General features: G+C 34.0%; 1 protein-coding gene across 1 annotated transcript; it reads right to left on the reverse strand.

Moving 5' to 3' along the window:
• Positions 1-8,152: 8,152 nt before the first annotated feature.
• On the reverse strand, positions 8,153-10,540 carry LOC112521026 (pentatricopeptide repeat-containing protein At3g16610). Its single transcript, XM_025129652.1, has one exon. The coding sequence runs from the start codon at positions 10,538-10,540 to the stop codon at positions 8,153-8,155; it is 2,388 nt and encodes a 795-aa protein (XP_024985420.1).
• Positions 10,541-10,817: the final 277 nt, after the last annotated feature.

Raw genomic sequence — 10,817 nt, forward strand, 5'->3', positions numbered from 1 at the left:
TAACAGATCATAGAATTCAAAATTAATCTTTACTTCTGGGGTCAAAGTCAACAATCTTATTTTCAGGTTCAAACTGATATGGATCATTTCACAAATTAAGCACCAAAAATGTTAAATTTGTATTATTTTTAACAAAATTCTAGGCAGTTATGTAATGTTTCTTTAACAACTGAAGTAAGCATATCGATTTCTGAGTTCAAATTAATCTTATTGACCAAGAAAGTCAAAGTTTGGAGAATCTATATCATTGTAACATACCATGATTTTAATCCTTCCAAGAAGTGAAGTGGGAGCCAAATCTTGACTTGAAGGGGATTTAACAGTCAGATTAACAGAGGCAGCTGACCCATTTGATCTGCTACTCCCATCATCATAATCTTCGTCCAAGGCTTCTGCATTGGAGCCCGAGTATTTCGGTCCTTCAACCCTTTGATATGCACTGACAACTGTCAACATCAAGTGGAACACGGAAATATCATACACAAGCAACACAATTTGTCATATGCAGGTACCTGAGTTTTGTTCTTGGTGTTAAGCACTGGATTTTGACCTGAAATGAGAGCATAAGTCTATAAGGAACACTCATACTGTCATACATCAGATAGTTATTTTTTGATCCATGCTATTCTGACAGGTTTGAGAATGTTGCTGATTAACAAAAGAATGCCACTTTCATACACAAAAATTTCTAGAAACTTGTGAGAAGGTCATGGATTTAAAAAAAACAATAATGAGTTGATCATTTAGCTAAATAACCCTTCATAAGACATACCAAGTGTCATTTGATCTAAATGGTATTGGTGGATCTTTACAAACCTTAGGTTGTGAATTTTGACTTCTCGATAAGACAATTGCATCCATACATGCTCTATGAAAAGAGCATGATTTTATGTAATATCTTATTGGATTATGTTGATACCAATTATTGTTATAATTTTCACATTGGTTCAGACACGATTTACCTGTAAAATTGTGCCATAGTTGCATTTCTTCAACGGCAATGAAACTTGGGCAGATGATCTTGAACTTGTATAGTATCGTGCAATATTGATGGTTGCTTCCCCAAGAATGCCAGATCTAGCAGACCCCTAGAACAAAATAAAGATTCTTTTACAACCCCGAAGTTTAAAGCCACACAATCGATTGGAAGATTATGGTCAGATGATAAAGTTTGAAATTTTAAGGATCAAGATCATTTGTACCATAGAAACAACGAATTTGAAGAGATGTTCTTCAAGCTCTTTTGAAGAATCATCATTTGAAATCCAGATAGATTCGGATAGAGTTTCTGTCCATTGACAGTTCCCATTTCGCACCATAGCTTTGTTTGATCTTGCAATTGTTTTTCCTGTTTCCACAGAGATGATTGACACTAAAAGCTTGTCCCATACTTTCGGTACCTAGGACAATAAAATCCCAACCAAAAATGGTAATTAATCACCATGGATACAATATGATCAAAAACCAAGTTCTTAGCAAGACAAGTTTTGAACTCGTATAAATCATAGAAACATCAAATAATACAAGAAATCATCAAACATCATAGCAACATGAAGTCATTCTCTTAGATTGCGACTAATACTACAATAAATCATCAAACATTATGCAGTTTCAGAAAAGTTCTCAGATTGACTTTGAAGCTCTTAATGGTGTTACGCCTACCGATTCACAAATCCTTCTCAGTAATTTTATCAAGCACTTGAAGTGTATCATGTTGGTTCTTAAAACATTTTAGAACAACTACACAAAACCAGCCATTTTTATCAAAAATTAAGATGAATCTACCACAAACACTACCATAAAAACTGTAACAAGTATCGCAAATAAATTCATTAATCTTGAAGATTAAAAAAAGACAATTCAGAAAGATTGATTGATGGGTTATCGTTGTTCACCTGAAGAGCTTGAAATTTTGAGAACTTAAAATCAATCCTCTCGCCCGAAGTGGGAGACTTCCCATTTCTTTGTGCTCTATACATCCTTATCTAGCGGCAAGCTCCACCAATTAATGGTGTCCTAAACGATTGTAAATTCCAGTAGTATCACTACCAACAAACCCATTTTCAGCTTTAAGAAACAGAATACATTTTCAGTTCTTGTCGTTGGGTATCAAATGATTGATCACAATGCAGTGATATTAACAAGGCAAATCCAGAGAGAGAAAGTGATGTTAGCTAGGTGGCCATTGTTCTCGTGGTTGTTTTTTGATCTCCTCTGCTTTTTTACTCCATTTTCAACACAGAAGAGATCAGAGATGGTCCTTGGGGGTGCTGGGGAAACGTAAAATAGCCGGCCGAGTTAGAAACAACAAATCCGACCCTTGTATTTTAGTAATTTGACATCTTTTCCCCTTTAACTTTTTCTAGATTGACTAATAAATTGATCTTGATTTTTTCCCATTTAAAGAGTAGTTACTCTTCTTTCACAAATGTATTTATACAGATTATATGATATTTTATTCATTCTATAAAATCTATATCAGTACATTTATAGCTCAATAGATTGCGAGTCTAGCTGATATGGACTGCAACACGTTCTCTTTAACAAAGGCAGGCACAAATTATTTCAGAGTGTCGAGAGAGAGCTAGCCAGAGTGTTGGGTTCCTAGAGCGGCAAACCTTGGTTCAAATACCATTAGTCCAAGCAACTTAGAGTGCATTAGTCCCTTGGGATGATTACCCGACACATGAACTTAGGGGTCGGTTACCCGGTATCCCATCAAAACATTTCCGCATGCAACAGTTTATCGAGTAAGACTCTACATCCTTATAATCATCCTTACCAGGTAAAATTCTCAGTTTATCATGTTCATCCGATAAAATAAATGACCCAATAAATACTTACCTGGTAAGTGTTTAGTGAACGATCTCTTAGGCAACCAAAAAATCTTCAACTGACTTCATTATTGGTATGTAAATTTTAATGTTTGTGTTGTGTCAAAAACACAGGGGTGTCTATGCATTTATTACAATATTGAAGGGGGTGTTTTGAAATTTATCATTTTGCAAACAGTACTCCTCGTTAGTACATACGGCGCCAAGTCCTCTAGTTTTGTTAGTTATTTATTAATTAATATTATTAAGTTATTTTTAATATTAATTTTCCAGAAAAGTTCCATCAATAAATCCAAAGAGAGGCATTGGAATATTTGATGTATTCCGATTTCCGATCCTTCTTGTTACCCTTCAATGACAAAACAAAACAATTCAATTAAATATTATTTAATAATTCATTTTTTAGCTCTTGCGTTGAACATAGACGATATTAACTATACAATCGATTTTAAAAAATATTTTACGTATTTTTATTTATAAAAAATATAGGTAAAAAAAACTTCTTGTATTTCTTATTTTTTTTAAATTAAAATTTATAAAAATAATACGTATTTTAATCTAATCCTTATTTTAGTGAATCAAATTTTGGAAAACTCGTTAGTTTGAAATTGTTTGTTTTAGTACCAAATTTTAATGTAACGTATGTAAAATTTATGGGTTGTTTGGCTGTTACTGAATGGTTTTGTGCAGAATGATTAAGTGATTGAAATGATTAAAAGGCTCTCATGATATAATACAAAATAAAATATAATTGTTTGGTTATTATTTACAATGAAATTAGGGTGCTGAATGGTTAAAAAAAGTTCAAGATACAAAATCATTGAAAGAGTTTTGGAACCATTAAGAGCCAAAAAAAAATTATCAAACAAGATTCACCTCTTAACGATTCAGATGTTGTCTCTTAATGGAACTGTTAAGAGGTAAACAAACAATCTCCTAAAGTAAACTACAATTATAGTCTCTTTTGTTTTGCCAAAAGTAACACTTTTCATCTATGCAGATATGAAGTTACAAGATGACTATCATGGTCTGAATTTGGTCTCTCCTTCTAATGACATATAAAATTTTTCGTTAAATGAAGGGCATGTTCGTTCTTTTATCGATTTTTTTTTCTTTTAACCAATCAAAATTGATTTTATGATTTGGTCTTTGTGGTTTTTGATGGAGTAGTGGCAAAAAAATCGATAAAAAGACTTAAATACTCCTTATTTAACAGAATTTTTGACGGGTGTTTGAGGGAAGGACGAAATTCAGATGTTTTTACAAACCGTGATAGCCATCTTGTAATATCAAAACTGTAACAACAAAAAATGTTATTTTTTGATAAACCATAAGGACCAAATTTGTAGTTTACTATAAACCCTTAAATATAGTGTTTGAAACTATCTTCTCCAAACTAACACCATTGAATCTACCATCAAAGTGTTTGATATTATTGATCATAGGTGATAAGATTATTTTTATTTTTATTATGTTATTAGAAAGTATTTTAATTTAAGGGAAAATTATACCAAAATGGAACCAACTTTCACCTAATTCCTATTATGGAGAACCAACTTTCAAAATCGTCATTTTCGAGAACCAACTTGCACCTGATTGCTATTTTGGGGAACCAACTTGCAAAATAATTATAGAAAAATAACTAAAATTCGTTTTTTTTTTTCAAAAATTAATGCAATCAAATCTATTTTTCATTTCAAATCTCGTTTTTTTTTTTAATTCAGATATCAAATTGAACATTTAAAAAAAATCCAAATTACCACAATAAAAATTGTTTTTTACTAATGCAAAAAAATCAATTGATGCAATTGGTTAGATATAAAAATCTTAAATGTGATATTTAATATTTATTTTTTATTGCATCAATTAATTTAACATATACAAATAATTATATAAAACTATATGTATCATCAGGGTCGTCCCTTAGCATGTTAAATATGAGATTTTGAACATAGTCTCAAAAAATTTTGGGGCCCAATTTTACATATGTTTAGGGCATTTTCATCAATTTATGTAAAGCTATAGCCCAAATTGTTTAGATTCAAATTGTTAATTGTTTAGGTTTAAATGCCAATTACTAACGGTTTGGATTCAGGTTAGGTTCAGATTGTTGATCGTTTAGGATTAGCGTCATTTTGTGCTTAACATATATGTATGTTGTTATCTCTTATGCAATGCCATCAAAAATTCTAGATACAATAGGGCCTCCAAAAAAATTGGACCGTACATGTGTATCATTAAATGTTTTTTTTATAAAAACATGAAGAAAATAAAACTAAAAATTACTTTTTAAAAGTTTGTGAGACCTTCACCTAATTTACTTCACATGTGATTGACACCCAATGTACCCATGATGAATGTGATGCTTAGATTGTAAGGTAAAATATGTATGGTATCATGAGACTATGAATGCTTATGGTTAGACTCTTCTAACTATATGGTGAGTGTAGATGATGATGTACTTTATTTATTCTCAAAGAAAATTAGATTTAAACCTAAATTCAATTACTTTTTATTTATTTATTTATTTTGTAAAATTTCTAAATAACATTATTTAAAATTAGAGATGATCATTCGTGGACTTGAGTCAGGTCCGAACTTGGTCTAACTCAACGTTTTTGTCGAACAAGCCTAATATTGCATACTCAAACTCTTTTTTCCGGATTGAATAACGTACCTTTACCCATCCTCTAAATGGGTAGAAAAACGAGCCAAAAAAATCTTGTAATTGTCAAGAAACAAAACTTATATAAAACCACAACTTACATAAAATAATCTAAAGTACATAGTAATATTTTCAATTGAAATAAGATGTAAATATATAACAGAAAAAAAAGAGTTTTATAAAATATCAAAAATGGACAATTAAGAAATGTCATATCAGCACCATCGTACATATGGACAATCTACGTGGATAATGATGTGGCAAAGAAACCTGGTATAATGGGTAAACTTAATTTAAGATGTTACCCAATAAAAAAACTGAAAATACAATGCTATAATAAAAAAATTTGTAAAAATATGTTGCTATTTCACGTATTTTACCCAAAGAAATTTATATAGTTTAAGCCTACCCATGAATATAAATGAGTCATTTCTGGCATTTCCAATTTTTTGAAAATTATTGTCCAAAGCCTATTTTTTTTTTAACGAGTCGAACGGGTTGGTCCAGCAGATGTCTTGTCTGTAAACAACTCTATTTAAAATAATTAACAAAAAGATTAGGATCGGTTCAGCCACAATATTTAGTACTTCTTTTAAATCTATAACCTTTTAAGAAACTCGATTAGTATCAGTTAGATTAAAAAACCTGTAGCGGCATATAGTTTAATACGGTTTTTTTGTTAGTTAAATCTCTAAAATATTATTCAATAACGACATCTCTCGGGTTCAACCCCTCCTACTGAGTGAGCTAAAAAATACTACCTAATATTGATTCCTTGTAAGGCCAATTAAAATTGTAGGTATTCAAACTTTTTTTCCCAAATGATGGAAAAAACTATTCTCTAAATATTGCATATATATATAATTTAATAATATCAAATAAATGGTAATTTGAATAATTTTACTAATATTTATAATTAATTGTGAGTAGGTACTTTGTAAACTAAACAATAAATTAGAAAAATATTACTGAAAGGTACAACTATGATTTATCTTTATTTATATTTAGTTCCAGAACATATTCTATGAACCAGACATAAGGTTAAAAAATAGAATTGAATTCCATTTTATTCTATACCAATTAAATGTATGATTAAGGTGTCGTTTATTAAAAACTTACTTGGTAAGTGTTTAACGTATAAATTTCTTCATCGGATGAACATGAGATGGGTCAAGAATCTTACTGGGTAAGAGCGATTAGAAAGATGGAGAGTCTTACCCGGTAAGTGAGGATGACGACTCTTACCAAGGTAAGCACTTACCCAGTAAATCGTTGCATTCAATATGTTTTGATGTACTAAAATCTTACGCATCAAAATAAATTATATTGTTGACTCCTATTGGTAAGCGCTTACCGGGTAAGCATTTGGGTAAACGGCCCCTAAATCAGATTCAATTTGATTCCAAAATTCTTGGATTGCAATTCCTCATTAAACATTTTATGCAAACCAAAAGCGCCTTAAAGTGTTAACGAGGCTAATCTTAGAGCATGCATATTCTCTATTATATGATTTTGGCATAAGGACCTAAAATTAACTGAAAAACCTATAGTGATTTTGAAGGGACTCAAATTGGTGACCACTTATGAGCAAACTCAAGTTCTTACCAGCTAACCCACCCCCAATGGTTAACTGTTTATATGATTTTGGCATGTTTTTTAGACAGATATATATAGATCTACATATATAGAGAGGGGAGGATCAAATGAGAACAAAGTCAAATAAGAAAGCACGAGAATAACCAAATCACATGTGATTAGCGCAACCTTAGCCGCGACCTGAGATAGCGGGTCAGGTTGCCCGCACACTCTTGCATTGACCATGTTCCATAGTCACATGTGATTTTAGTGCAAAATCACGTGTGATTTGGCTATTCTCGTGTTCTCTTATTTGACTTTGTTCTCATTTGATCCTCCCCCCCTCCCTCTCTCTCTCTCTCTCTATATATATATATATATATGTACCTCTTGAAAGGTTAAATATCTCTCGTAACGTAAAACGCATTCAGTCATTTGTGAATTAAATTGAGATCCCCCCACAAGTTCTCCGCCTTCAGAATTGTATAGGCTTGTATAAAACGGGGTTGACAAAGATATATGCTTGTGCGATCGTAACAAACGCATGGGCCATGGGAAATGCCCACGCTAATGACTAATGTGTTTCAACTTGATGAACCATATAAGTAGTGTGCGTGAAGAGCTAAAAAATCTTGCCTTTTTTTGGTAATCATGGTGTCTGAGCCGGCCTGCACGCATCTCGACTATCCCATGAGGCACAGAAATAACAGCCAAGAAAATCTCCAATGATCCTGAAAAGACTTGAACCCGCGACCAATGGTGGTTGAGATCTGCCCTTGGATCATGCATCTCCCCTGCTGTAATCTCGATCAACCGCACCCTACAAAACATGGACCGTAAATGCATCTTCATTCGATACTTATGATGAATATAAAAGTTAATTCTTGTGACTATATTCAGCGTAGTGATGATATCTCATCACATAAATAGACTGCCAACAAGATGGTTCGTTACCAAAGTTTAAATGAACATGATGTAGTTAACCCACCTTTCACCCGTAGCTTCCCGAATCAAAAACAATCTTCTAAGTATTTCTCTTTGAACCGGTGGTTTTGAAGATTCCTCTAAGATCACCACCCTACCAGAAATCTCCACAGTTACAAGTTCCGTTCTTGAAATGGTGAAAACGGATTGTGTCCCTAACGGTTATCATTCTCTTTGTTATTGTACTCATATACTTTAAGGCCGTATGACAATCAACACATACTCGTAAGTTTTTGGTCACGAGAATTGGCTTCTCTGGGCTCAAACTAAGATCGCCCAAAGCAACAGCTAACTTCTCACTGTGATAAAGAAGAATATGTTCCTTCTCCTCCTCTTCAACATCCTGAAGGACAAAATTGTAATCTCCATCATATCCCAAATTTTTCATAGCCGTTAGCAATTTGTCTAACCTTGTGTTTATTAACGGCCATTGGGGGTGTGACCTATCTCCGCCAACAAATGTGTGAACGATGCCATTTATTTCAACCCAACTGCACCCTGGGCTTTTCTTGAAACCTTTGTCCCTTTGCAAGACTCGGGTTCGTGCTGCATCATCCCATCTTTTTGCTGTACTATAAATATTAGATAAAAGAACAAAGTTTCCAGTACTTTCGGGACCAAGAATCTGAATTTTGCTTGAAATCTCTTCGCCTAACTTAACATTTTTATGAATTCGACAAGCACCAAGCAATGCACTCCAAATACGAACATCAGGCTTAAACGGCATCCTAAGAATGAACTCATAAGCTTCACTCAAAAGTCCAGCACGACCTAAAAGATCGACCATACACAAGTAGTGTTCTAACCTGGGATTTATCTGAAATTTGTGAGTCATGGCAGCATACCAATGTTTCCCATCTGCAACAAGTCTTGAATGGCTGCAAGCGGATAAAAGACAGACAAAAGTGACATCATCCGGATTAAAACCAACAGTTTGCATATGTTCAAATAATGAAACTGCTACCAACCCTAAACCATGTATGCCATAACCGAAAATCATAGCATTCCATGAAACAGAATCCCTTTTATGCATTTGATCAAAAACTAGCCTTCCCATTTCTATCTTTCCACACTTTGAATACATATCAATAATAGCATTACAAACTTTGGTCGATTCTGTAAATCCTTGTACTACTGAATAGCTATGGCCGCAGGCTCCATGTTGTAGAGCTGCCAAATGTGAACATGCAGCAAAGAATCCCATCATGGTTTCCATATCAGGGTTGATACCAAATGATCTCATATCGTGAAACAAATTAAATGCGACCCTTGCATGACCATTCTGCACACAACCAGAAATGATGGAATTGAAGGATACAGTGTCTTCTAAATCCATTTGGTTGAAAAACCTAATTGCATCATCTATGATCCCACATTTGGCATAAAGAGAAAGAAGTGTGTTACCGACCATTATATAAGAAACAAACCCCAATTTGATAGAATAACCATGTATCCACCTCCCTCTGTTAATATCAGTAAGATTAGCACAGGCGCGAAGAACAGTTGCAACTATAACTGGAGACATGTTTGCACCATTTTTTACCATTAATTGGTCAAACAGTTCCAATGCCTCCATGGTTGAATCACAAGCGACACATGCTGCTATCATCGCACTCCAAGTTACATCATTTTTTACATTAATTGTATCGAAAACTCTCCTCGCGTTTTCCAGGCACTCACATTTGGCATACATGTCCAATAACCCAGTTCCCACAACCACATCACCGTCAAATCTCCTCCTTAAACAAAACCCATGAACTGCTTTTCCTTGCATCAATTCATTAGCTTCCCCAATAGCCGGAAGAATAGCCACAATGGTCGATGAATTAGGCCTCAATCCCACCTTCTGCATTTCTTGAACTAAATCGATCATTTCGTGATACATGCCATGAAGAGAACTTCCTGCAATCATAGCATTCCATGCCACAACGTCTCTATTAGGCATTTTATCAAACACCTTCCGTGCTTCACCTAATAACCCACATTTCACATAAAAATCAACCAAGGCAGTGCAAATGTAAACATCATCACCAAGAAACACACTCTTCACACGATCATGAATCAATTTACCAAATTCAACATCCCCTATTGCAGAACACGCTTTCAAAACAAACGGGTAAGTGTACTTATTGGCTGTGGCCCCTGATTGCATCATTTCAACATATAAAGTGATGGCATGATCAAAGGGTCCTTCCCAAGCGTAAGCTCTGATCAACTGGTTCCATAACAAGACATTGTTCTTTCTTTCTGGGTAAGGAATATTATCGAACACTCGGTGGGCAAGTTCGAGCTGGTGAAACGAAATGTAGACACGGGTGAGTTTGTCCAGTACAACGGAGCTGTATTTGAGATTGTTCTTGATGAAATGCTGATGAATTGTCTTGGCATTCGTTAGTGACCTTAATTTAATAGAATTCTCCAAAATTTGTAGGTAGAACGTTGTGTTAGTTATGGAAGTTCTGCTTGCAGCCGCTGCTGCCATTGACAATGATATAATGTCATTCCCGAGTTTGTGGCCTTGTCAGGTTGTCCTTGTTATTTGCTTCCCCCCAATATCCGTGGCCTAAACAAGTTTTGACATGACTTGCAACAAAAGATAGTATCATAAATAAAGTAATAAGTTTTTAACTTTACATTGTAATTTGATGGTTTTTGGCATTTTTTCTGTACGGCTTTAACAGCTCAAGATGTTGCACAGCACCTTTCGTGATCGATATCTCCAATAACTCGTACGCCTTATGGCATGCTCTTGCCAACCG

This window comes from Cynara cardunculus (assembly GCF_001531365.2).
Source record: "Cynara cardunculus var. scolymus isolate 2C chromosome LG 11, CcrdV1, whole genome shotgun sequence".
In the NCBI taxonomy this organism is placed as follows: Eukaryota; Viridiplantae; Streptophyta; class Magnoliopsida; order Asterales; family Asteraceae; genus Cynara; species Cynara cardunculus.